The 25,738-nt window shown below is 43.1% G+C and overlaps 1 protein-coding gene across 1 annotated transcript in view; it reads left to right on the top strand.

The window, feature by feature from the left end:
* Nucleotides 1-25,738, top strand: part of LOC101349944 (septin-9) — a 598,619-nt gene that overhangs the window by 547,278 nt on the left and 25,603 nt on the right. The window contains exons 3-6 of the mRNA XM_023729214.1: nt 2,473-5,061; nt 19,720-19,935; nt 21,419-21,585; nt 25,211-25,291. Coding sequence (XP_023584982.1) covers nt 2,473-5,061; nt 19,720-19,935; nt 21,419-21,585; nt 25,211-25,291 — 3,053 coding nt within the window. The remainder of the gene's footprint in view (nt 1-2,472; nt 5,062-19,719; nt 19,936-21,418; nt 21,586-25,210; nt 25,292-25,738) is intronic.

The following is a 25,738-nucleotide window of genomic DNA, read 5'->3' as shown; positions in this document are numbered from 1 at the left end:
ATGATGTTGCTTATTGGTCCAGTTGTGAGGATTTTTGTTTTCTTTATGTTGAGGTGTAATCCATACTGAAGGCTGTGGTCTTTGACCTTCATCAGGAAGTGCTTTCAAGTCTTCTTCACTTTCAGCAAGCAAGGTTGTGTCATCTGTGTAACACAGGTTGTTAATGAGTCTTCCTCCAATCTGATGCCCCATTTTTTTTCATATAGTCCAGTTTCTCAGATTATTTGCTCAGCATACAGATTGAATAGGTAGGATGAAAGGATACAACCCTGATGCACACCTTTCCTGACTCTAAACCACACAGTATCCCCTTGTTCTGTCCGAACAACTGCCTCTTGATCTGTGTACAGGTTCCTCATGAGCACGATTAAGTGTTCTGGAATTTCCATTCTTTTCAGTGTTATCCATAATTTGTTATGATCCACACAGTCAAATGCCTTTGCATAGTCAGTAAAACCCAGGTAAACATCTTTCTGGTATTCTCTGCTTTCAGCCAAGATCCGTCTGACATCAGCAACGATATCCCTGGTTCCATGTCTTCTTCTGAATCCGGCCTGAATTTCTGGCAGTTCCCTGTTGATATACTGCTGCAGCCGCTTTTGAATGATCTTCAGCAAAATTTTACTTGCATGTAATATTAATGCTATTGTTCGATAATTTCCACATTTGGTTGGATCACCTTTTTTTTGGCTCCATCAAACTTTAAAAGAGAATTTCTTTCGGAAACTCATGTTTTACTGTCCACAAGTATGATTCTTCTTAGAATCTTAGAATAAATTTGATGAGAATATGATTGAGAAATTCTTAAATGAATGATTTATAAGGATCAGCACAAACTTGGTTCCTGTGAGATGGAGGTTAAAGATGTCCCAAATGTCCAACTTTTCCAGACTGCTGTCCCCCTCCGTCATCTCTAACACCAACTACTCCCCTCCCCTCAGTGCTCTCCTTCCCGTCTTTGGGTTCTGTAATTCACTGCAGTGTTTCACAGAACTCACAAACCTTTATCAAGGAAATGGCTCACGTGATTGTGAAGGCTAGCAAGGCCCAAATCCATGGGTCAAGGGTAGACTTCTCCCAACCCATATTAACATATAGAGGTTAGGATTTGCAACACATAAAATAGAGGATAGTTAGGATAATTACATCAGATCACAAAATAGAGGACAATCATACAATACTGGGAATCATGGCCCAGCCAAGTTGACACATAACCCCAGCCATCACAGGTTCCATATACTTATTTTGCGTATCCCACTCAGTCATTGTGTGTGAGTCAGAAACACCTTGGCTGGAAGGGCCATATTAAGTAAGTCATTGCACTGCAGTTCTAAAACAGTGATGGGTTGCAATTTATTTGTGTATCATACTATGTAAAGAAACTTTGTCAAGGATTTCTAAATTGTGTGAGTTTGTTATATGTTTGGGTTCAGTGATTTTTAACATTGCTTTTACTTTATTTCTTGAATGATACTTTAAATAAAATCTGCTGCCATTTTATTGGAGTATAAGATGGATTGCAGTGTTGGAAATACTCAAACGAAATCATAGGAGATAAAATGCAAATGTTAAATAGTGGATCCTTTAAAAGGATCGTAAGAGTGAGATGGTATAAATACTGTAGGAAGATATCATATAAAATTGTTCTGGGATCTCCAAAGGAAAGACTACGTGCAATTTAAGGAAATAACATACACGTAGAAAGGATCCTTAGAAATCCAGTAACATACCAGCATAGGGCGGAGGATAGTTTTTATTAATACACAGGATTCTGTGATAAACCATAATTGCTGGAAGGTCAGATAAAGTAGTACAGATGTAACTAGGTGTTTCTTACCCTTAGTGTCCTTGATAACATAAGATCACATTCTCTAATAGCTCTTGTCTCTCTCACTTTCTTCTTTCTCCCTTGCCACCCCTCCTACCCCCCAGAAAAACACCACTGGTTCTCTGTTATATGAGTCTGCAGTACATTTACAGTTCTTCCCTACCAAAGAGCTATGGTAACCTCCACATAGACTGTAACTCTGATTAGCTGTCTTGAAAAATCAGGTTGTGTTCAGAAGTCCGTTGGCACTCAGTGTCCTCGCCAGCATTTCCCAGACGGTCTGAGGTGTTTACAGATACTGCGTAGTCATGTAAATTTGAGACCTGCTACCTTCGCGTTAAGCAGCTTTCTTTCCTATGAGTGCTTTCAAAGACGCTCATGTGCTAACGTGTTGGGGATCTTCTTAAGAGGGACAATAGTACGGTGTGGTGGTAAGAATTAATACAATTTTAGAAGCACTAACTTTTTTTAAATGGGAGCTATTAAGAAGATAAATAACTTTTATTTCCTTAAGTCATTTTTAGCATTTGTCATTCAGAATTGAAAACTGGAAAATGCAGGGCTTCCCCAAAGACTAGTTCACCGTGGATTCATTAACAGGTGGGAGGAGGATCTCATTGTGAATTTTGTTTCATCTTTTTCAGATCTCAGCCACAGTGGATTGGCAGATCATTATGAAAGTCCCCACTGGGGACAGCAGCCCACTTACAGAAGCGAAGCCAACTGCAGCTGGGATAAAGTGATAGTAGACAGGACTGACAAGGAGGCGGGGCCTTCCATCACAGGAGCCGAGACGGAATCTGCCTCAGAATGTACTACAGACACTGACTCTGCCTCCAACTGTGGCTCGGAGAACAGTAGCATGGCTACAGGGAGTGCCCAGGGCAACTTCACTGGACCGACAAAGAAGACAAATGGCAATAATGGCACCAACGGCGCACTCGTCCAAAGCACTTCGAATCAGAGTGCCCTTGGAGCAGGCGGAGCAAACAGTAATGGAAATTCAGCCCGAGTGTGGGGTGTAGCCACAGGCTCCAGCTCTGGCCTCGCTCACTGCTCCATCAGTGGTGGGGATGGAAAAATGGACAACATGATTGGAGATGGTAGAAGTCAGAATTGCTGGGGTGCTTCCAACTCCAATGCTGGCATTAATCTTAACCTTAACCCTAATGCCAACCCAGCTGCCTGGCCTGTACTTGGACATGAAGGAACTGTGGCAACAGGCAACCCTTCCAGTATTTGCAGTCCAGTCAGTGCCATAGGTCAAAACCAGAATGGGAACCCAACAGGCACTTTAGGTGCTTGGGGAAATTTGCTGCCGCAGGAGAGCACAGACCCACAAACGTCCACTTCTCAGAATGTGTCTTTCAGCGTACAACCTCAGAACCTTAACACTGATGGACCAAATAACACTAACCCCATGAACTCTTCACCAAACCCTATCAATGCAATGCAGACAAATGGACTGCCGAACTGGGGGATGGCTGTTGGTATGGGGGCCATCATCCCGCCCCACCTGCAAGGCCTTCCTGGTGCTAATGGATCATCAGTTTCTCAAGTCAGTGGGGGTGGTGGTGAAGGAATAAGTAATTCTGTGTGGGGACTGTCCCCAGGTAACCCTGCCACAGGAAATAGCAATTCTGGGTTCAATCAGGGGAATGGAGACACTGTGAACTCAGCATTAAGTGCTAAACAAAATGGATCCAGCAGTGCTGTGCAGAAGGAAGGGAATGGAGGAAATGCTTGGGATTCGGGACCGCCTGCTGGTCCTGGAATACTAGCTTGGGGCAGGGGCAGTGGCAACAGTGGCGTTGGTAATATCCATTCGGGAGCTTGGGGCCACCCCAGCCGCAGCACCTCCAATGGTGTGAATGGGGAATGGGGAAAGCCCCCAAACCAGCATTCCAGTAGTGACATCAATGGGAAAGGATCAACAGGGTGGGACAGTCCTAGTGTTAGCAGCCAGAATCCTGCCATGCAGCCTGGCAGTGAACAGATGAACTCCTGGGCCAAAGCTGCATCTTCCGGAACTGCCACAAGTGAAGGAAGCAGTGACACTTCTGGCCATCACAATGAAGGAAGCACTGGGAGGGAAGGAGCCGGAGAAGGCCGCAGGCGAGATAAAGGGGTTGTAGACCAAGGGCACATCCAGTTGCCAAGGAACGATCTTGACCCAAGAGTCCTGTCTAACACTGGTTGGGGACAGACTCCTGTAAAGCAAAACACTGCCTGGGAATTTGAAGAATCCCCTAGGTCTGAGAGGAAAAATGACAATGGGACAGAGGCCTGGGGTTGTGCAGCTACTCAGCCTTCAAACTCAGGGGGCAAGAACGATGGGTCCATCATGAACAGTACAAATACCTCTTCAGTATCTGGGTGGGTCAGCTCACCCCCTGCTGCTGTGCCAGCAAACACAGGTTGGGGAGACAGCAACAACAAAGCGCCAAACGGCCCAGGGGTTTGGGGGGACTCGATAAGCTCTACTGCTGTTAATAATGCTGCTGCCGCCAAGAGTGGCCACGCTTGGAGTGGGACCGTCAGTCAGGAGGACAAGTCACCCACCTGGGGTGAGCCTCAGAAACCCAAATCTCAGAACTGGGGAGATGGACAGAAATCCAGTCCAGCCTGGAGTGCAGGAGGGGGTGACTGGGCAGACTCGGCGTCTGTCCTCGGACACCTCGGGGATGGGAAGAAAAATGGGTCTGGCTGGGATGCTGACAACAATAGATCAGGGTCGGGTTGGAACGATGCTACGAGGTCTGGGACCAGCGGATGGGGCAATGGCACAAATGCAAAGGTTAATCCAGGTACAAACTGGGGGGAGTCTTTAAAGCCTAGCCCCCAGCAGAACTGGGCTAACAAACCCCAAGACATCAATGTGAGTAACTGGGGAGGAGCTGCTTCTGTTAAACAGACAGGAACAGGGTGGATTGGGGGGCCAGTGCCAGTCAAGCAGAAGGATAGCAGTGAGGCCACTGGCTGGGAAGAACCTTCTCCACCCTCCATTCGACGCAAAATGGAAATTGATGATGGTACCTCAGCTTGGGGCGACCCAAGCAATTACAACAATAAAACTGTAAACATGTGGGACAGAAACAACCCGGTCATCCAGAGCAGTACCAGCACCAGTACCACCACCACCACCACCGCCAGTAACAACCCAAACATGGTGGAGACACCCCCATCGCACCAGGCTAGCACTCAGCTTAACCGATCGCCACTGCTTGGCTCAGGTAGGGAAGGTGTCTTCTGTTTCCTTACGAGAGAAAAACAGTTTATTCTTGTAACATGTACATGAGTATTCTGACTAGTGTTTTTATAGCAAATAACATTAAATGATTAAAGCACCCTTTAGCCCTATAGTATTGTATTTAAATATTATCCAGAGAGAGTAAGGCAGGATTCGCTAATAACTTTCTACCCAATAAAAAGAAATATAAAGCACCCTCAGTAGAACAAGGTTTTCTAACTTGTTGGTCCTTTTTCCTTGTTCACATAATCAAAGGATAATTGATTTTGAATTGTATTTACATTTTGTAGTGTCAACGTAACTTTGTTTTTAATTGGAAAATAGTCAGCGTCATCCCAGTGTCTTTATTTGTCCGTGTTCTTTATTGGCTATAACTTATATATAACTGTTGGATCGTACACATCTTTTTATAGAACTAACTTAAATTTCTTTTCGTTTTTAACCTCATTCTTCTGAGTATTTTTTAATGTTACTTCCTTGTGCCCAGAACTTACGCCATTACTGTAAGTATGGTTTTACCGGTGGATAGTTAAGACTGTATCCTCCCTCATTCCTAAAATCATACTCCTGGTAATGCAGTCTAAGTTTCAGTTCGTCTTTTTGAGCCATACCACACTATTTTTCTCAAGTCGAGCTTAAAATCGGAAGTCTTGTCTTTTTTTTTTGGGCCACTCTTTAGCTGTTTCTCCCCCAGAACTGTTCTCAGGCGGTTTGTTACTTGGTCCCAAGTGTAGAAATCTTTCCTGGGAAAACTTTTACGTTCAGACCCTCCAGCCTGTTGAGAGCTTTTTGAGCCCTGATTCTTGTAATCAGCAAGTTAGGTACTCCTTCCGGTTTCGCCATCTCTGAATTTTGCAGACAAGCCATAGGGAGAAGGCTGAAGATATAGTCCCTTCTCCGTGGCCATTTACTCAGCCATCGTGTGTATGGAACCTAACCTGCATCCAGAACCCTGCCTGCACAGGAGTCGTTTGTAACTTCCAGCCTCTGTAGCACAGAAAGGCTCAGAAACGGCAGTAGAATGGATGCTGACTGCCAGTCGACTATCACGTACAGTCAGCCTGGTTAATAAATTGTTCTGACCAGTCAAACAGCGTTGAAGCAGATGTGACAGGAGAATCTATAACCACCATGTACCAAAAGCTGTTTGGAATCCTGGTTGGCTCTGGTTACTCCCTTCCTCTGCCTCTGACCCAGCTCCACTTGGAGCCTCCAAGCAGCCTCAATCCCATGATTTATGATCACCCAACAAAGCCCTAACATTTGTATGGTTTCTCATGCTCTCATACCCATCTGCGTGAGTGCTTCTAGAAACACTACCTTTGTCCTTTTATTTGACCTTCACTGATTCAAAATATATTTATTGAACCCCCATCGTGTGCTAGGCATACTGCTAGATGCTCAGGACGTAACAATGAAGAAGACAGAAATTGTCCGCTTTGAAACTCTGTACAGAAGCCATCTATCCAGGGTATTACAATGCGGTACAAAGCAATCATGGCCAGTGTCTCAGTTCTCTAGTGCTGCTATAACAGAAATACCACAAGTGGGTGGCTTTAACTGACAGAAATTTATTTTCTCACAGTTCAGGAGGCCAGAAGTCCGAATTCAGGGTGCCGGCTTTAGGGGAAGGCTTTCTGTCTCTATTGGCTTTGGGGGAAGATTCTTGTCTCTTCTTCAGCTTCTGTTCCTTGGCTCCTTGGTGGTCTTCATGTGGCACAGCACCTGTCTTCTCCCATGTCTGCTTGCTTGCTGGCACTTAATTTGCTCCTTTTTATCTCAAAAGAGATTGACTCAAGACAGACTCTACCCTAATACTGCCTTATTAACATAACAAAAAAGCTGTTCCCAAATGTGATTATAACCACATGTATAGGTGTTAGGATTTACAACATACATTTTTGGGGGACACAGTTCAATCCGTAACAGCCTGGAAAGTATGGCGGAAGACTGGAACCTAACCAGGGTTTTAATTTGGTCATGGGGGACCAGAGGTGAGCAGGGAACACATCTCAGAAGCAGTCCAGAAGACTGTTTCATGTAGAAAGACTACCAAATCGGAAGGCCTAGAGGCAAAGAAAAAGTTGCGCATTTGACGAACAAAGGGAAGTTCAGCATGTTGGAGGCTGGGGTAAGTGGTGGGGTGATGGTGGAAGGCCTTGCAGAGAGAAGCAGCTGGAGAGAGAAGCCAGGGCAAGATCCTCTGGCGTCTTTGAGGCCATATGAAGGAGCTGGATTGTGTTCAGAGGTCCGGGAAGCCTCTGAACAGTTTTAAGCAGAGTGAATAATCAGATGTCTTAGTTATCTAGTGCTGCTGTAACAGAAATATCACAAATGGATGGCTTTAACAAAGAGAAATTTATTTCCTCACAGTAAAGTAGGCTTAAAGTTCAAATTCAGGGTGTCAGCTCTAGGGGAAGGCTTTTTCTCTCTGTTGGTTCTGGAGGAAGGTCCTTCTCATCAATCTTCCCCTGGACTAAGAGCTTCTCCGCGAGGAACCCGGGATCCGAAGGACACGCTTTGCTCCCAGCACTGCTTTCTTGGTGGTATGCGGTTCCCCTGTCTCTCTGCTTGTTTCTTGCCGCTTTCTGTCTTTTATGTCCCAGAAGAAACCGGCTCAAGACACAGTCCAATCCTGCAGATTGAGTCCTGCTTCATCAACACAACTGCTGCCCATCCCCCGTCATCGACTTCATGGAGGCAGGATTTACAACACATAGGAAAACCGCATCAGATGACAGAATGATGGGCAATCACACAATACCGGGAATCATGGCCCAGCCAAACTGATACACACATTTTGGGGGGACACAATTCAATCCATGACATCAGACTTAGTTGTTTTGGAATCATTTATTTATTATAAAATGAATTACGAAAGGATCAGTGGGAAGCAAAGCTGGAGAAGAGGATCTGAGCCAGGCCAATGTTTTGGCGATGATGATGGTGTCCTGGGTTGGATTTTGGCAGGAGATGGAGTCGAAAGACTTTTGACAGCAAGTTGTGATACCTGGATGTTGACACGAAGACAGTTCAGGCTCGGGCAAGTGGGCAGACAGTGTGTCATTAACTGACTTATCCAGGAGCACAGAATCCAGACAGGCCCAATGGAGATGGGAAAGTGTTGCCTGTCGAAGTTCACAGGAACCTGACTGTGTTTGCCCAGGAGCAGTGGCTCAGTGTTCACTAATTCAGTGTTTGCTGGGACTTTGTACAGTATAACTACTGTGGATAACAAGAATCAACTGCACATACATTGTGTTTTCCTACATTTTTCTATCGTAAACTTTCTCCAGCATTTTTTGAATTCTTCACTCTAGAGTGGTGCTCATTCATCCTCAACTGCTGTCAGCTACATACTTAGTTGACTGTCTTCCTGTTTAACCATTCATGTTTTAATGAAAATGCCTGTTCCGCAAGGTCAACAACAAACCATGACTTGTGTTTGCAAGTAGGCAGTGAACCATTGCTAAGAACTTGCTCTACAGTCCTCCAGCTGTGCGTGTGCTCAGTTTATCATTCTTCAGCCTCGGTCATCATTTCTCTAACTGGATTGGAAGCCCCACAAACCAAAAAAAAAACCAAACCCGTTGCTGTCCAGTTGATTCCAACTCATAGTGACCCTATAGGACAGAGTAGAACTACCCCATAGGGTTTCCAGGGAGCAGCTGGTGGATTGGAACTGCTGACCTTTTGGTTAGCAGCCGAGAGCTTAACCACTGCACCAGCAGGGCTCCAAGTCCCACAAAGGTGATGGTAATACAACAGTGTAGGACAAGATGGCTGTATACCCAGCGTGTGTGGTTTATCTGTGCTAGATGTTCAGCCATCATCATTTTCTACAGGTTAAGTATTACTGTCCTCACATCTGGAACGCTAACGGCAGAAAGGCAAGGAAATAGTTTCTCCCAGCCTCCGCAGTACAGAGAGGCATACCAGGAAGGCGACGGAATGGATACTGAGCGTCAGTCCGCCAGTTGAGTAGTTGGAGAGCACGAACAAGGCCACTGGGTGCAGTGGGTAAAAGAGTGGCTGCAAGCCATCATGTGCATGCTGCTTATTAGTGACGAGGCTACTGTTGTTGTCAAGCGTTAACTGGTAGGTGATTTCCTGTTTTTGTTGCTGTTAGGTGCTATCGACTCCATTCTGACTCGTAGCAACCCTATGTAACAGAGTAGAACTGCTCCACAGGGTTTTCTAGGCTGTAATCTTTACAGGAGCAGATCACCAGGTCTTTTTCCCACAGAGCCACTGGGTGGGTTCAAACCACTAACCTTTTGGTTAGCAGACTAGTGCTTAACTGTTGCATCACCAGGACTCCTAATCCCTATTTTAGTAACTCAGTACTAGATACTTTAGCAGGTGACAATGAATTTTGCTAATCTCCTGGGATTATAGTCAGTCCCATTTTCCACAGGACTAAGCTCTAGTATCAGTAGGTAAACTCTTGGCAACTTTTGAGATGGAGTGCATCTTAACTATAGTTGGAAAAAGCATTTCTCAGTCTTACTTGTTGCTTGTGATGGACCAAAGTCTCCTTAACATTTGAGCTCAATTCAAATGTCTTTTTGAATGAATATTACCGATAGGTCCATTGCAAGTCATCGAGGTAGGGTTTAGTATCTGTCATCCCCATTTCTCAGAAAGGAGCAGATGAACTCAGTTTTCATCTTCATCCAGTCCGCTTTTTGCAGTGTTTACTCAATGAGTGCGTTTATATATAATTTCCACAGCATCGCACTCAGGCTTTGTACGAAGTCATCGACTGTTCTGGTTAACCAGTCCTCGTGGGCTGGCTCCATCCTGCTCCAGTCTGTCCTCACTGTGGACCTCAGCCATCTTTGGACACGCAGTTCTCAAAAGAGAAATGACGGGGCACCTCTGCTCAGCAGTGGCACAGCCCAGGGACATGACTGCCCCTGAGGGCAAGAGGCGAGAGAGACTTCTCCACAGGAAGGGACAAGTAATGGAGCGATGTAGGCCCTCACCTGACCTCGAACAATTTAGACTCCATCTGTCTTTTCAGTTATTTTTGCCTATTCTTTTTATTGTTGTTGAGAATATGCACAGCAAAACACACACCAGTTCAGCAGTTTTCTACATGTACAGTTTAGTGACATTGGTAACATTCTTCAAGTTGTGCAACCATTCTCACCCTCCTTTTCTGAGTTGTTCCTCCCCCATTACATAAACACTCTTGCCCCCTAAGGTTCCTGTCTGTCTTTTGAGTTGCTGTTTTCAATTTGATCTCACATAGATAGTTCTTGAAAGAGCACAGTGCTCAAGGCAGACCTTTTTTAGTAGTAAAGCCAAACTATTGTACGGTTTTAAGATGACTTAAGGGGATATTTTTGGTTTTAAGGTTTAAAGATTATCTCAGGGCAATAGTTTCAGGGATTCATCTACCCTCCATGGCTCCAGGAAGTCTGGAGTTCATGAGAATTTGAAATTCTGTTCTGCATGTTCCCCCTTTTGTTCAAAATTCTTCTGTGGAATCCTTGATCAAAATGTTCAGTAATGGTAGCCGTGCAACATCCAGTTTCTCTGGTCTCAGCAAAGGAGGCAGTTGTTCCTGGAAGCAATTAGCCACACATTCCATATCCTCCTCCTTTTTCTGACTCTCCTCTTTCCCCTCTTGCTCCTGATGAATAGAGACCAATTGTTGTGCCTTGGATGGCCTCTTGCAAGCTTTTAAGACCCCAGGCACTCTGCAGCAAAGTAGGAGGTAGAACAGAAACACTAAACACATTATTAGGCCAATTAACTGGAATATCCCATGAAAGCATGACCCAAGCCTCCAAACCAAAGAACCAAATCCCAAGAGGGGTTCGGTTGTACATAAGCAGCCTCAGCAGCTACTCTTTTTTTTTTTTGGTCATTGTTGTAAATGTATAACACGACTTTTGCCAGTTCAGCTTTTTACAGGTGTACAACTTATTGACAGCAATTACAATAATTGGCTGTGTAACCCTACCCTTAATGTACTTTTTCCATCATTGTTAACCTCCCCGTTTCCCACTACCATTCACCCCTAGTAACCACTAATAAACTTTGTTCTGTATACGTTTGCCATTTTTTGTCTTTTTATGTAAGTGAGGTCATACAATATTTGTTCGTGATTGGCTTATTTCACTCAGCATAAATGTCTTCAAGCTCCATCCATACTGTATGCATGTACCACGTTTTGTTTATCTGTTCATCTGTTGGATATTTAGGTTGTTTCCACCTTTTGGCTGTTGGGAATAGTGCTGCGATGAACATTGGTGTACAAGTCTCTTTTTGAATCTCTGCTTTCAAGTCTTTTGAGTATATCTGTAGGAGTGGAATTGCTGGGTCATATGGTAGTTTTATTTTTAGTTTTTTTAGGAACCACAACAGTGTTTTCCACAAGGACTGTACCGTTTGCATTCCACCAGCAATGGATAAGGGTTCCAATTTCCCCACATCCTTGCCAACATTTGTTGCTTGCTTGCTTTCTTTTTTTCAGTCTTAGCCTTCGTAGTGGGAGTGAAATGGTATCTCATTGTGGTTTTGATTTGTACCTCATGGCTAATGGGATCCCTGGTGGCGCAGTGATTAAGAGCTCAGCTGCTAACCAAAAGGTCGGCAGTTCAAATCCATCAGCTGCTCCTCGGAAACCCTATGGGGAAGTTCTGCTCTGTCCTCTAGGGTCACTATGAGTCGGAGTCGACTCAACGGCAATGAGTTTTGATGGCTAATGACACGGAGCATCTTTTCAGGTGTTGGGTGGCCATTCGAATGTTGTCTTTGGTGAAGTGTCTATTCAAGTCCTTTGTCCATTTTATAATTAGGATATTTGTCCTTTTTAAGTCATTGAAGTTTTAATACATATTTTGGTTATTAGATTCTTCTCAGATATCTGGCTTCCGAAGATGTCTTTTCATTTTTGGTAAAGTCTTTTGATGAACAAAAGTTTTTAATTTTTAAGAGGTCCCATTTATTTATTTTGTCTTTTGTTCTTTGTACGTTTGTTTAATGCTAGATCATCCATTGTTGAAAGCTAGCCCTGACAGCGTTGCTGTTTTTGCCTGTTCTTATTTGCATGTTTTCATTTGTTTTATTTTTAATTGTTTTCAGTACTTCTGATTGTAGATTTTATTTAGTCCAGTTCAACCCTATCTGTTTTATTGATTGTTACATTACAGAACAACTGGAGTTTAGGGGAGTCCATATTATAAATTACCAGTGGTTCTCACCCTTGAGCATGCATCAGAATCACCCTGAAGGCTTGTTAAACTGGGCCCCTGCCCAGAATTTCTTACGCAGTAGGTCTGGGTAGGTCCTAGATTAGAGAGTCTGGTAAGTTCCCCTGTGGTGTTGATACTGCTTGTCTGAGACTACCTTTGAGAAGCACTGTATAGGAAGAAGGCAGTCTAGGTTGAATTTTGCGAATACAGTGTTTAAAATAACTTTGAACAAAAATAACAATTACATAGAACAGAGGTCAGCAGACTTTTTCTGTGAAAGACCAGAGAGTAAATAGTTTTGGCGTCGCAGGCCCTGCGCCCTCTCTTGCAGCCCCTCATTCCACTGTCGTAGTGGAAACCAGCCCTAGACGAGTTATCAGCGTGCAGAGTCCGCTCAGACCTTACGTACAAGAGCAGGCCATGGGCAGCGTTTGGTCCTGAGCCATAGTTTGCTAACCCCTAATGTAGAATTTTAAAGTTCACCCTTAAATATGTTTTATTTCGCAATTTAAAGTATTCCTGTGTGCCTTAAGATTTTGTCATCTGTGACCTTGTGTCTTGTGTCTGGTTGCTGGACAGCTGAAGGTGACATGTGTTGAGGACATGGAGGCTTTGATGAGTAACATATACACTTAGATGTGTGATTTTGCCAGCTGCCGTTTCCCAAATGTTACATCCATAAGACCCTGCAAGGATTGGAATCACATTGCCCTCGCTGGTCATTTTTTCCTCTTTTAGCTGCTACCGTTAGATCTCCTCTTGCTGGTTTTCAGTAGACAATGAATGTGAGCTTTACTCTGGATAAAGGCTTTCTCGCTCAGAACAGCCAAAGTCGTTCTCTTTTTTATGAAAAATATGTGTAGTTTTTTTTGTTTGTTTGTTTTGTTTTTAACAAATTGCACATGTTATCACCAATTTTAAAAGGAGAAAAACATGCTCTGACTGCTCCATCCTGACCCAGCTCTTGTTTCCGTGTCCTGCTCTCCCCCCGGGTCTCTGGCCACAGGCAGGTGTCATCTTTGTCGTTGGGGCAGTACTGTAGGAGCAGTTTGCACTTCTGCTTTTACCACTTAACGAACAAAAGACTACAGACTTTTTTGCGGGTAGTGAGCCCACACGCAGAAACAGTGTCACGTTGAGTGTATTCCACACCTCCAATGGCCTTACTTACTGCTGTTTCTCATTTAGAATATTAATCTCTTTTGGGACTGTAGGATACCACTGACACATAGCGGCTGCAATGAGAGTATTATTCCTGCTCTGCGGTCCCCGTGATATTCCAGGTTTGGTCCTGGCTTGGTCCTGAAGCAAGTGTTCTTTGCAGCGAGAACAGAGTTTATCACTCGCTGAAGTAATCAAAGCTGCTCGCTTTCCAAGCCTGCTAGACTGAGCAGTTCCTTGAGCTGGTGGAAGCACCCTACAGGCTTCCACCCCAGTTCCCTTCCTAGTGACGGCAGTGTGCTTGTTCGTAGTACTTCTTCGCCTGTTATCATGAGTGTCAGCCCGCCACCATCCGTGTGCGGGATCTGGTGCCTGGGCAGTCAGGGTCGATGACGCGGGCAGCAGGAGCGGCACGCTGCAAGGCTTGGTGTGAGCTAGTGACTTGAGCAGGTCCTTGGGCTGGCGTCCATCATTGACTGGAACTCAGCACTCAGGGAGAAAAAGGCCTTCCAGTCAATGACTGATGAATTTTTTCTATTTATACAGTTGGTGTATAAATAAAAAATTCTTCAGTATTGCTGTTGACCTATGCTAATTTTACAACATTTTCACTAATGTCAGAGTTTGGGTTTTGTTTTTTTAAGTTGTTGATCATTACCTCTTAAGGGTATTGATCTCTCCTGTCTCACAAAATATAGTTTCTTAAATAAATATTTTTCGAGTGCCCAGTTTTATAGAAGTAAATGCTATGGGATAGTCATTTTTATTGCCTTCTTGTGATGTTGATAAGAGTTTTCTGATGAGGCTAGGAAGGCTGATTATTATTTTAGGAAATGCAGTGTTGCGTCATGAAGTGGAAAATAGAACAGCAGTAATAATCTACAGAAATGCTCCTGGGCCTACCTACCCTGGAGAGTGAGAGCTGCTGAGAGGACACCATGCCCAGAAGCTGGCACAGCATACTCCCTTCTCCTTACAGCCTTGCCACGATCGCTTAGCTGGCTAACCTGTGCCCTGCTGTACAGAAGGAGCTATGAAGTCATAGCAGAACCAGTCTGTTATTTTGACAGCTAGTGGTGTGGCTGAAGCGAGAGTGCAAACAGCATTTGCTTCTGTTTCTGAGGGACTGAGAGTAGATTCTAAAAATACTTTGCTGACTAATTATCTAGTACACTTAGAAATACTCTGGAACACTTAAAAAATCAATTTGCAGGCACACAGGAGAACACTGAATGTTAATAAAACTGTTTGATGAACGGAAACCCTGGTGGCACAGTGGTTAAGAGCTACAGCTGCTTACCAAAAGGTCGGCAGTTCAAGTCTACCAGCCGCTCCTTGGAAACTATGGGGCAGAGAGAGAGAGAGTGTGTGTGTGTGTGTGTGTGTGTGTGTGTGTTTGGGATGTAGAAAGGTCACTATAAAATTATTTAAAAATCCAATATGAAGGTCATTGTACACTTGTTTCTAGCTAAACCAGCAACATAGTAGGGCCATGAAATCGTGCATGGGGTTTTGTCTTCCAGCGTTGGTGGAAGTGAAATATGAGTACCATATGCCTGAAGTAGACTGCTAGTGTCGATCGTATTCCAGTATTTTTTTTGTTTGTTTTGTTTTTTTTAAGCAATTGTACTACCTGTGCTCCTCAGCTCTTCAGGAGCCTCATCAGCCATGGCCGGGCATTTCAGCTGTTCTGATGTGGTCACTTGTCGTCTTGTGCAAGTTGAAAAGGCCTAGTGAGAGGCAGCCTTTACTTGTGTTGAGTACTTAGTCTAGTGATATTGTATTTGTTTTATACCTTAGTTTCCCAGTACAGATATTACCAACACAGGCAAAGGTGGTGTGAGTTAATGACACAGGAGGCATAGCATCCATTCACTAAACCACAGCTGGCAAAAACTTGGATTGAGGAAGGCCCTACCCAGGTAGATAAATCATGCCTGCCTGTGTGTTTCTTCTCTGTCGCGTCAGTGCCAGAAGCTCAGAGCGTCGTCCTTCCTCCAAGACTCCCTGTCTGGAAACTCACCTGTTCTTTTACTTGTAAAATTGTTAACAAAACAAAGTCACCTGCAGATGGAGTGAATCAGCAAGATGCTGTTACAGCTCAGCTGTCTTCACATCACAACTTCAGAAATAGATGCCCTGCAGCCAGAAGTCATGAGTTCTATTTTAAGCACCCTGCAGTAGTTCTTAAAAGAGGGATGATCTGAGTGAGTTCTTTGTGGATGTGGGCTCTTCTTTTGGATTTGGTTAGGGTTTTTGTTTTGTTTTGTTTTTTTGCTTTCCTATGTTTTGGGGGATTTGGTAAATGGAGCTGGAATTGACAGAGGGCCGGGGAATAGGAAATCCCACTGCAGAAGGAGCAGGAAATGCTTATTGATGTGAGTCCTATATATAAAACAAGATAATCCCACACTATGGCCTTCTGGTTCCTAGTGCTTATCGTATGTGATGACCCAGTAAGGCCACAGAAGCTTTTCCAAGAGAGGGTGCTGCCCAGCTTGAGGCCCCAGGACCAGCTCTTCAAAAGGACTTATGTGTAACTTTGAGTAGAGTCCCTGAATATGGAGCCAGAGTGTCAGTCACCTGCTGAGAAGCAGGGCTGTCTCTGTGTGACTGCGTGTTCTTCTGTGGGAGCTTCACCATATATACCCACCCATCTTGATCGCAGACGTGAAAGATTTATTGTTGTTGAGATACCAGTTCAGCTCTGTCCTCCATACGCCAACCAAGCATTGTAAAGAATTTATATTAAGTTTAAGTCCATCAGTATGAACAAAATCCCATCTTATCAGTACTTGAATCAGCACCTGAAAATGCCGAGCTCCTGGCAGGCAGTCAGCAAACTCTTGGTTGATTGAATTTTTAGTCCTTTATTTTTATCTTTCCTTCACCTAGTTACAATTGACCACTTTTTAACAGAAACTTTCTTCCCAAAAATGACTGCCTGTCACACTTACGGAGTCCCTGGGTGGCACAGACAGTTAAGCACTCGACTACTAGCCAAAAGGTTGATTCAAACCCACCCAGAGGCGCCTTGGAAGACAGGCCTGGCGATCTGCTTCCGAAGGGTCATAGCCTTGAAAACCCTGTGCACACATGGGGCCGCCATGACTCGGAACCTACTCCACAGCAGCTAACAACAGCAGAGTCACCCTGACAGAACCATGTAAGTAGCACCCTTGGGACAAGCTACAGTTGGTTTCCTGTTTCACAGAAGAAAGAATGCCGTCTACTGACTTAACTGTCTATAGTGCTTAAGATGGAAGTTGCTAAGTCAGGCGAAGATCCTCTTTCCCTTGGTTCTGTTTGGCCTTCTGTCTCTGTCTGTTTTGTGTTCATTTTTATACCAGTCTTCCGGGTGCACACTACTTATGCACTTTTTCTCCATTCTGACAGAAAGATGAAAAATGTACATTTTAAAATGGAATGAAAACTGCATTTTCTGGTGCCATTTCGTTATTGTTGCTATTATTATTCCCAACTCTGTTTGTTCAGTTGAAGAAGGGAGATAATGATTTCTGAACCCCACAGTACAGTAATATTCCTCCACAAGTGGGTAGTATTTGAAGGACTGTTTTGTTAGTCTAAATCAGTGTTTCAAATGTAAGAGAGAAATTTGTTCTATTTCACTAAACCCAACTTTAAAGACTCCCTATAAAATTATTAACAAAAAGGATACCAGATTCATCCCAGTAATAAACAGTGGGCAATGGAGATTATATTTATTTTAGCAGTATTATTTAAAATTATTTTCTATCTACTGAAAACACTTGCTTTGCCTCAGAATTATCTGCAGTGCTTCAGTTCTTAGCATCCCTCTCTATCCTTGGAGTGTCAGACGGCGCACGCATCCTGATGTGTATGTTAGCTGGCATGTTCTCACCAGAGATCAGCTTCAAGCAGGAGTACTGTTTTCTTGATTTTTGAGTAAGCAAGCGTTCTTCCATTTATTTCTAAGATTTTGAAACATGATGCTTGTAAATTGCTTGCCTTCTCGGTAAAAGTACTCAGTAGGCATTTCTGCTGCTTTGTTATTGTTAGGTGCCATCAAGTTGATTGTCAACTCATAGCAGCCCCATGTGTAACAGTAGAACTGCCCCATAGGATTTTCTTGGCTGTAATCTTTACAGGAGCAGATCAGTAGGTCTTTTCTCCCATGGAGCCACTAGGTGGATTCAAACTGCCAACCTTTTGGTTAGCAGCCGAGCACTTAACCGTTGCACCACTAGGGCTCCTTTACCTTAGTAGGAATTTAAAATTCTTCGTATAAATCCATTGTCTATAATTGCCATAGCCTTAATATTTATTCTTGGTTTTGACTTAGTTAAATAACTCGTAGTACAGGCAGTCCCCAGGTTACGAGCGAGATCCGTTCCTAAGTGTGTCCTGCAGTCAGATTTGTAGGTAAGTTGGACCAGGTGCCTACAGTTCTTATTTAGCCTTACTTTAGTGCAAGAAAAGGCCCAAAGGCTCTTCAGTGATTTTAAAAGCTTCAGGGGCAGCAAGTGAAGGTGATTATCATGAAAAATTTTTGCAAGTAGGGGTTGGTTCAGTCGTTTTAAAGTGAGGGCAAATTTACATAACATTAAAGGGCAAGTCAGAGTTGTCTGTAAGTCACATGTTCCTCGTAACCCAGGGAATTTACACTGTGTTGCCTTTCAAAGAGATGAGAAGTATAGTGATGAAAGACATACTTCAGGTGAATTCATCATTTAATTACGACAGTAAATCAGGTTTTTTACAGCTGATTGATCTTTAACAACACCTAAATTATTTTAATTTCCCCAAACATCAATCATTTTTATCAGTTATGTTAATTTTTTAATTTAACTTTCGTCCCTTCAGTTTGTAAAACCACGTCTCTCAGTATGCATTATTGTTTTCTTTGTAATTACAGGTGATTTTATAGTCAGCAATTGCCACAATAACTGGTTAGGACTAGCTCCCCTGTTACTGGCAATAATTTACATAGTATACTGTTCCACGTAGAACTTGTAATTTAAAGTGATTCAGACGTCGCACGTCCTTTTGTCATTAATCAGTATTATTGCATTTTATTAGAATAAAGAGCATCAAGGGAACTGGTTCTGTGTTCTTTTTAGTCAGAAGATTAATAAATTTTGTAATTGAGATCATACTATCCATGTTGAGACCAAATAATTTCAGATTTGTGGCTAACTGTTTGCATTTTATAACAAGCTGTTCTCTTGCAGACAGAGTAATATGCTTTCTATGCTTCAGTTGCTATTTAAAATGTTCACATTTCTACCTCTGAGCAAACGTATCTGTGTAAAATGACAGCTGAGACAAGCCATCAGCATGACTGCCGGCAGTGTGGTGTGTGCCATGCACAGAGGTAGAATGACGGGCTCAGGTCGGAGTCTCCATGAGGAGCAAGTCCCTGGTCAGGAAGGACGGGTTCTTGAGCAGCCCTTGTAGCCAGCGAGCCTGTCAGGGCTGCCTGACCCCCAGTTCCTTGCCTCTGCTGCGTGTTCAGAGCAAATGCCCCATTCTTTCTCAGCTGGCTGGGCAGCGCACTGGGAAAGCCCTGCACTCTCTAGTTGTCCCTCCGTCTTGACATGTTTAATCAACTGTCTTCGCATTTCTTTGTCCCGATGAATTGATCTGTGTCTCTGATGGCTGGTGCAGGATGATTTTTCAGTATACCTCTGCAACTTCTACATTTTTCTTATAAAAGAATAATGTGACAAAATTTCTTTTAGGTTGTTATATATAATACCCAAAGGAAAACAAACTACTTCTTAAACATTAGCTTTAAACTATTCTCTTAAACCCTGTTATGTTGTAAATACTGTGGATGTTGTGGTCTGTAACTGACTTTGAATTTTCGCTGAGAGTGGGGTCAGGAGTGAGAAAGTCGCAACCTTAAAAAGGTCGACAAACCTGATCGGACCTAGTACACTAGTCTCCTTTCGACTTTCTACTAAAAGCCATCCTAAAGGTAGATTAAAGAGCTCTGGTGGTGCAGAAGTTAAGCACGCGACTACTAACCAGAAGGTTGGCAATTCGAACCTACCCAGTGGCTCTGCTGGAGAAAGACCTGGCAGTCTGCTCCCGTAAAGATTGGAAACCCTATGGGGTGGTTCTACTCTGTCACATGGGTCATTAGGAGTCGGAATCGACTCCACAGGCACCCAACAACAGGAAGGATGGGTTATCCAAAAATTATTTTGAAATTGAAGTGACCATCTTTCGTTTCTCTCTACATTTCACTTGGGATTGTTTTCTCTCTCCTTTGGTCCCCTCTTCAGTTTCATCGGGCTGGGGAGAAATGCCTGATGTTCATTCAAAGGCCGAAAAGTCTTGGGGAGAGCCGTCCTCCCCTTCTACCCTGGTGGACAACGGCACGGCAGCGTGGGGGAAGCCCCCCAGCAGTGGCAGCGGATGGGGTGACCACCCTGCTGAGCCGGCGGTGACCTTTGGAAGAGCTGGTGCCCCCACTGCTGCCCCAGCCCTGTGCAAACCAGGTGAGCCCAACATCCACCGCTCGAACAGGCAAATTAGGGTTGGGTCTGGGTGTTTTCATGCAGAGAGAGACTTAATTAGATGTTAAGAATTCGTATTTTAGGACACACCCCTCACTCTGTTTATACTTTAAGACTAACTCTAAAAAAAGACTATTTAAAACAAATACCGTTTCGGATATAAACACAAAGGACCTGCTTTTAACAGAACTCCACACCCTCTTGTTTAAAATAAATAAATACAAGAATCAACACCATCTTGCATGGATGTTTGATACTGCTAGTTGCAACCACACTCCTTCATTAGTGCTCTGTACCTGCCGCTTTAACCAATTTAAGCTTGCTAATTCAGTGAGCAAGACAGCACACCACTTGTTTTTCTTGAGATTAATTTTTGAAAGCATATATTACTTCACAGTAGTGGGACACATCCTACCATACTTGGGTCTTGTAAACACATTTCTCCCTTGAATACTCCAGGTTTGTGCTTAAGCAACTTGAAAAAAGAAGAAAACACGCTCCATTTTCTTCCCATTGATTGAAAATGTAATGAATAAGCATACAAGATATACATTCTTTAAATGTCCAGGTCATGCTTACCAAGTTGGATTCTTGTCCTGTGTAGGTGTTTGCATTGTGAGACTTAGGACATTAACATGATTTGAAGATCACGGATCTGAGTCAAGTTTGATAATAAAATTAATTAATTCTGATGACTACAGAAGCTTCATATTTTTTTTGGACAGTAGTAGATGCCTTAGCTCTGGAAATGCGACTTTATGGTTTTGTATCCTGTTGTTTTGCTAACACTGGTAGTATGTTCCTCATAGCCATCATCCTGCTGGCATTATTTATTCCACTCATATTGCTTCTTATTAAAAATCTGACAGACACAGGAGCTTCTGAGTATGTAGATTTACAGTCTGTTTTTAGGTGGTGTATTCTGTTTATCATTTGTCCTGGAGGGCCCAGTTATCAGAAATGCAGATGCCCAGGCCCAGCCTCCGATCTGCTGCCGGTGATCCTGGTAATTTTCCCATGTGGGGACGTTTGGGAGCACTGGTCTGTCTGACACGCTGCTCCAGGTTTGTGTCAGCCGACGATTGAGAGCCACGTGGAGGACAGGGACATTTTTCAGGACTTTACATTTTAGTAAGCCTTTCATACCACGGGGAGACTGCCACCTTGTCCTGCAGCCCCCCAGGATTGACTTTTAGAATGTCTTTGTTTCAAAATGATTTGTAGTTTGTTATGGGAGTTTGGAACTCCATAGGCTACAAATAGTGTGAAGAAAAAATTGTGTATACATATACAGACATATTATATATCTAATAGGAGAAATTCAACTCCTGTGTCTGGGGAAAATTAAATAGTAAAAGTAGGTTACAATACACCCCTTTTCTCCTACCTCCCCCTAAATTATAGTGAAGTATCATCTATCCTAGAGATGGTGAATTTGATGAGTTCCTGTCTGCTCTCTTTCTAGCTTCAAAATCTATGCAAGAAGGCTGGGGCAGCGGTGGGGATGAAGTGAACCTCAGCACCAGTCAGTGGGAAGATGAAGAAGGAGACATGTGGAATAACGCTGCTTCCCAAGACAGCACCTCCTCCTGCAGCTCCTGGGGCAATGCCCCCAAAAAAGGACTTCCAAAGGTGCGCCCACCACCAAAGAAAGCAAACCCCGACCATCGGTGATATGCAAAGCGCATTCAGTGTAGAGGTGGTTGTCTTAGTCTGGATTCTCTAAAAGAGCAAGACCAGTGAGATGGGTACATATGGGGGTTACTTAAGCAAATGGCTTACACATGTATGGGGGGTGGCAAGTCCCAGATTATAGGTCAGGTGCCAGGCTGGAGACCTCTGCTGGCTCGCAGGATTGCGGGGGCTGGTGAATCCAAAATCGTCAGGTCAGGCGGCAGGCCAGAGACTTTGCAGGCTTGCGTCCCAGGAACTGAAGTTCAGGCAACAAGAAAAATGCAGGGTCGAGAGAGTGAGTTTTGTCAGAGCATCCATTTATATACTGGAGGCAGGCTAGTTTCCCCTAAGAAAACTCCCCTTTCAACTGATTGGCTGATCACATAAGATTACATTATGGAAGATGATTACATTATATTATGTTGGAAGAACACCCAGTCCAGTGTCTGCCACAACCACTGAGAGTCACAGCCTAGCCAAGTTAACACATAACATTGACCATCACAGTGATCTTTCAAATTACTGGTGAGAAGATAGGCCTGAGGTTCTCAAAAAGTATAGTTTGAGGACCCCTGGAGGTCCCTGAGACCTCACAGTCAAAAACTTTCATAAGACTACTAAGACTTTTGTCTCTTTCATGCCCCTTCTCTCCTGATGTAGAGTGGAGTTTTCCAGAGACTGCATAACACTGACATCACAGCAGAGTGAATGCAGAAAGACATGAGAATCCAGCTGCTTCTATTAAGCCAGACATTAAAGATATTTGCCAAAGTGTAACACAGTGCCACTCTTCTCACTGAATTTTGTTGTAAAAAATATAATTATTTTTCATTAAAAATGTTATTTATTTTAGCATATAGTAGGTTTGTTTTTTAAACAAATTAGTACATATTTTTCAAATTTCTCACTTTAATTTCTAATACAGTAAATATTGATAAATATAGTCCCATAAACAAAAGCTCTTTGGAGTCCTCAATTCTTAAGAGAGCATAATGGGGTTCCGAGACCAAAACTTTGAGAGTCTCTGAGGCAGACCGTTAAATAGTCTTGAAACAAACGCACAGCCATCTGGGGAAAATTACATCAGATCCCCAATTCATGTATACGCCAAGATGAATTTCAAGTGAATCACAAATTTAAATATGAAAAAATAAGAGAGAACTTTAAAAGTAAACTTGGAGTGGGAGAGGCCCTTGAAAGGAAAGATTTACAAGTTTCAGTAGATACATATAAAAACTGCATAACAGAAAATACCATAATCAAAGTCAAAAGACAGGTGACAAACTGGAAAAAAAAATCTGTAATTCGTATCCTAGAGAAAGGGTTGCTCTCCCTAATGCATAAAGAGAGGTCCTAGAAACTGGTTTAAAAGGAAAGCAACAACCAATAGCCCACTAGAAAAATGAGCAAAGACTGTGACTAGATGATCCCTAGAAAAGGAAGTGCAGACAGCTCCTGGACATATGAGAGAACATTCCACCTGACTTGAAGTAAAAGAGAATTCAACTTAAAACAACACCAAAAATAAAAAATCTGACTACCACTGAGTCTGTTCCAACTCATAGCAACCCCATAGGGTTTCCAAGGCTGTAAATCTCTATGGAAGCCGACTGCCACATCTTTCTCCCGCGGAGCACTGGTGGTTTCAAACCGCCGACCTTCTGGTTAGCAGTTAGTCACTTTAACCACTGCACCACCGAAAACAACTTCTTAAAACAACACAGAGAGATGCCGTTTTTTCATCTCTCAAACGTACAAACGTTGAGTGAGCACACTGCATTCGCTAAAGCGTGGAGAAACCAAGGGCTCTTGTTCACTGCTGTTGGCAGTAGAGGCACCCTGCGTTTCGTCATCTTTTAGTGCAAAGCTTGTAGAAGGGCACGTGGGGGCAGTTTGACATTATCTGTCAAACGTACAACTGTGTAAGCCCTGCGACCCAGCATTTCCACTCATCATGGCGATAGCAAATCCGTTTGTACACAGTTCTGTATTGCAGCATTTTTAAAGTAGAAAATATAGTTTAAAAAAATGAAAATAAATGTACATTGATGGGGTAACAAGTTAAATTATGCCACATCTGTATTATGGAAAGCTAAACCAATTTTTTTTTAATGAAATTATAAAGTACTGAAAAATGTATAGTATGCAACCAGTTGTGTGGGGCCAAAAAAGAGGAGGAAAAAGTATGTGTGCAGTGACTTCCATAAACTTAAAAAACTCTCTGGAAGGGTAAATAGGAAACTGCTGTGCGGGTTTTCCTCTTGGAAAGAAGAGGAACTCAGCATGTGTACCTTTTTATACTTTTTGAATCATGTGAATGTATTATCTATTCAAAAAAAAAAAAAGAAATGAAATTTTAGAAAGCATTCAGTTAGCAGGAAGTAGAACCCAGAGACTAAAACCAGGACTCTGGGTTCATAAGGTGTAGAAGTGATTACAGACATCAAAAAAGAGACTTTTCCCAACTGGGCTTGTAAATAATACAATTAACGATAGATAGCACCAGAAATACCAAATTGGTAAATTAAAGTATTGTATCATCTTGGCTAATCTGGCTCTGGCATCATAATGATTAAAATAGCCCCCAAATATGCTCTTCCTTGAGGAAAGAAAGCATGTTAGTTTAATATAGCCCCTCGTGCATAGTCTATCAAGATGTTACGGCAGGATCCGTTTAGAAAAGCATTTTGAAGAATACTTTTAGCGGGGCCTTTCGTAATGTGTTAGGGTACCGTTAGAGGCTTTGTGATTGTAGGCTAGGAAGGAGGTCCTTTGTGCTCACGGGCCCTTGTGTGGTGCCCTTTATGCCACCTCTGTTCTGCCTCTCCCAAGTTGACCTTTCTTTTGTCTTCTCATCCTCTCCCCAGTGACATTTTCCCGTTGATTCCTTTTCCTCCACTCTAAGGCCTATGAGAAATGAGTAAAACCAAACAAAACCAAACCCGTTGCCATCGAGTCAATTCCGACTCATAGCGACCCTAGAGTTCAGAGTAGAACTGCCCCATAGGATTTCCAAGGAACGGCTGAGTGGATTCGAACTGCCAACCTTTTGGTTAGCAGCTGTAGTTCTTAACCACTGCACCACCAGGGCTGCAACAAATGAGTACTTAATAAAATTAACAGGTTTTTTGTTCCTTTCTTCTTGTTGCCTTTTCATTCTGTTGGAATGAGCCCCATGCATTTTGTTATCTTTTAAACAAAGCTTATGAAATGGTAAAAACCGTGTAATTTTTTGTAAACTTCATATAGTATTAACATAGGGCCATGTTCAGGAGAGCACCTGTGATTATTTGACAATGGAAGTAGTAATATTGGTGATGAACTGAGTTAGTTCCCTTGAGAGGATAAATAATCATCCGCTTTTTTAAAGTCCGTGAATTGTATGCATATACCAGCCTACCAGTGCACCCTGAAGCATTACCCATAGTGCTGGCCACAAAGTACTGCCAGGAATTTTCTGGAGTACATAACTATTCAGTGTTAATACAGAAAGAGTCTGTGACTTAAAGCACCATGAACATAGGCAGAAGAAGTGCACTGAGGTGTAACTAACAGACTCTTCTGTGCCCACACTCCATTCCAGGGCATGAAGACGGCCGGCAAGCAGGATGAAGCCTGGATCCTGACGCGGCTCATCAAACAACTCACCGACATGGGCTTCCCGGTGACTGGCCCCCTTTCAGTGCTCCAATCACACTTCCCAAAGTGCTGGGCCCCGATTCTCCCTTATCCATGTTTGTTATGTCTAATAAGGAAGGGAGAGTATCTGAGGGATGAGATTATTGACATAACCCGACTTGTAAATTCCCAGTTGGCAATTTTACATTGCTGATTTTGGTTAGGATTTGTTACTTTGGACTACAGAAAAAAATCCACATAATTTCTATCAAGAAAGGTGTTAGATCCTTTTCCTAGAAGAAAAAATGCTGTGTGATTTCTAATTTTTATTGGTTTATACAGCTTTATATTCTAATTTATAATTAAAAGTTAATTTTCATTAGTTTATGCGGTAGATTGACAAAGACCACAGAAGAAAGCTGGTTGTAAAGTACTAAAGTTTCATGTCCAGAAAAAGCATCCTACCCAAACCTGTGTAGCTCCTGAGTCTCAG

Source organism: Trichechus manatus, unplaced genomic scaffold (genome assembly GCF_000243295.1).
Source record: "Trichechus manatus latirostris isolate Lorelei unplaced genomic scaffold, TriManLat1.0 scaffold00028, whole genome shotgun sequence".
Classification (NCBI taxonomy): Eukaryota; Metazoa; Chordata; class Mammalia; order Sirenia; family Trichechidae; genus Trichechus; species Trichechus manatus.
The sequence above is the reverse complement of the archived record's forward strand: the minus strand, read 5'-3'. Positions and strand labels throughout refer to the sequence as shown.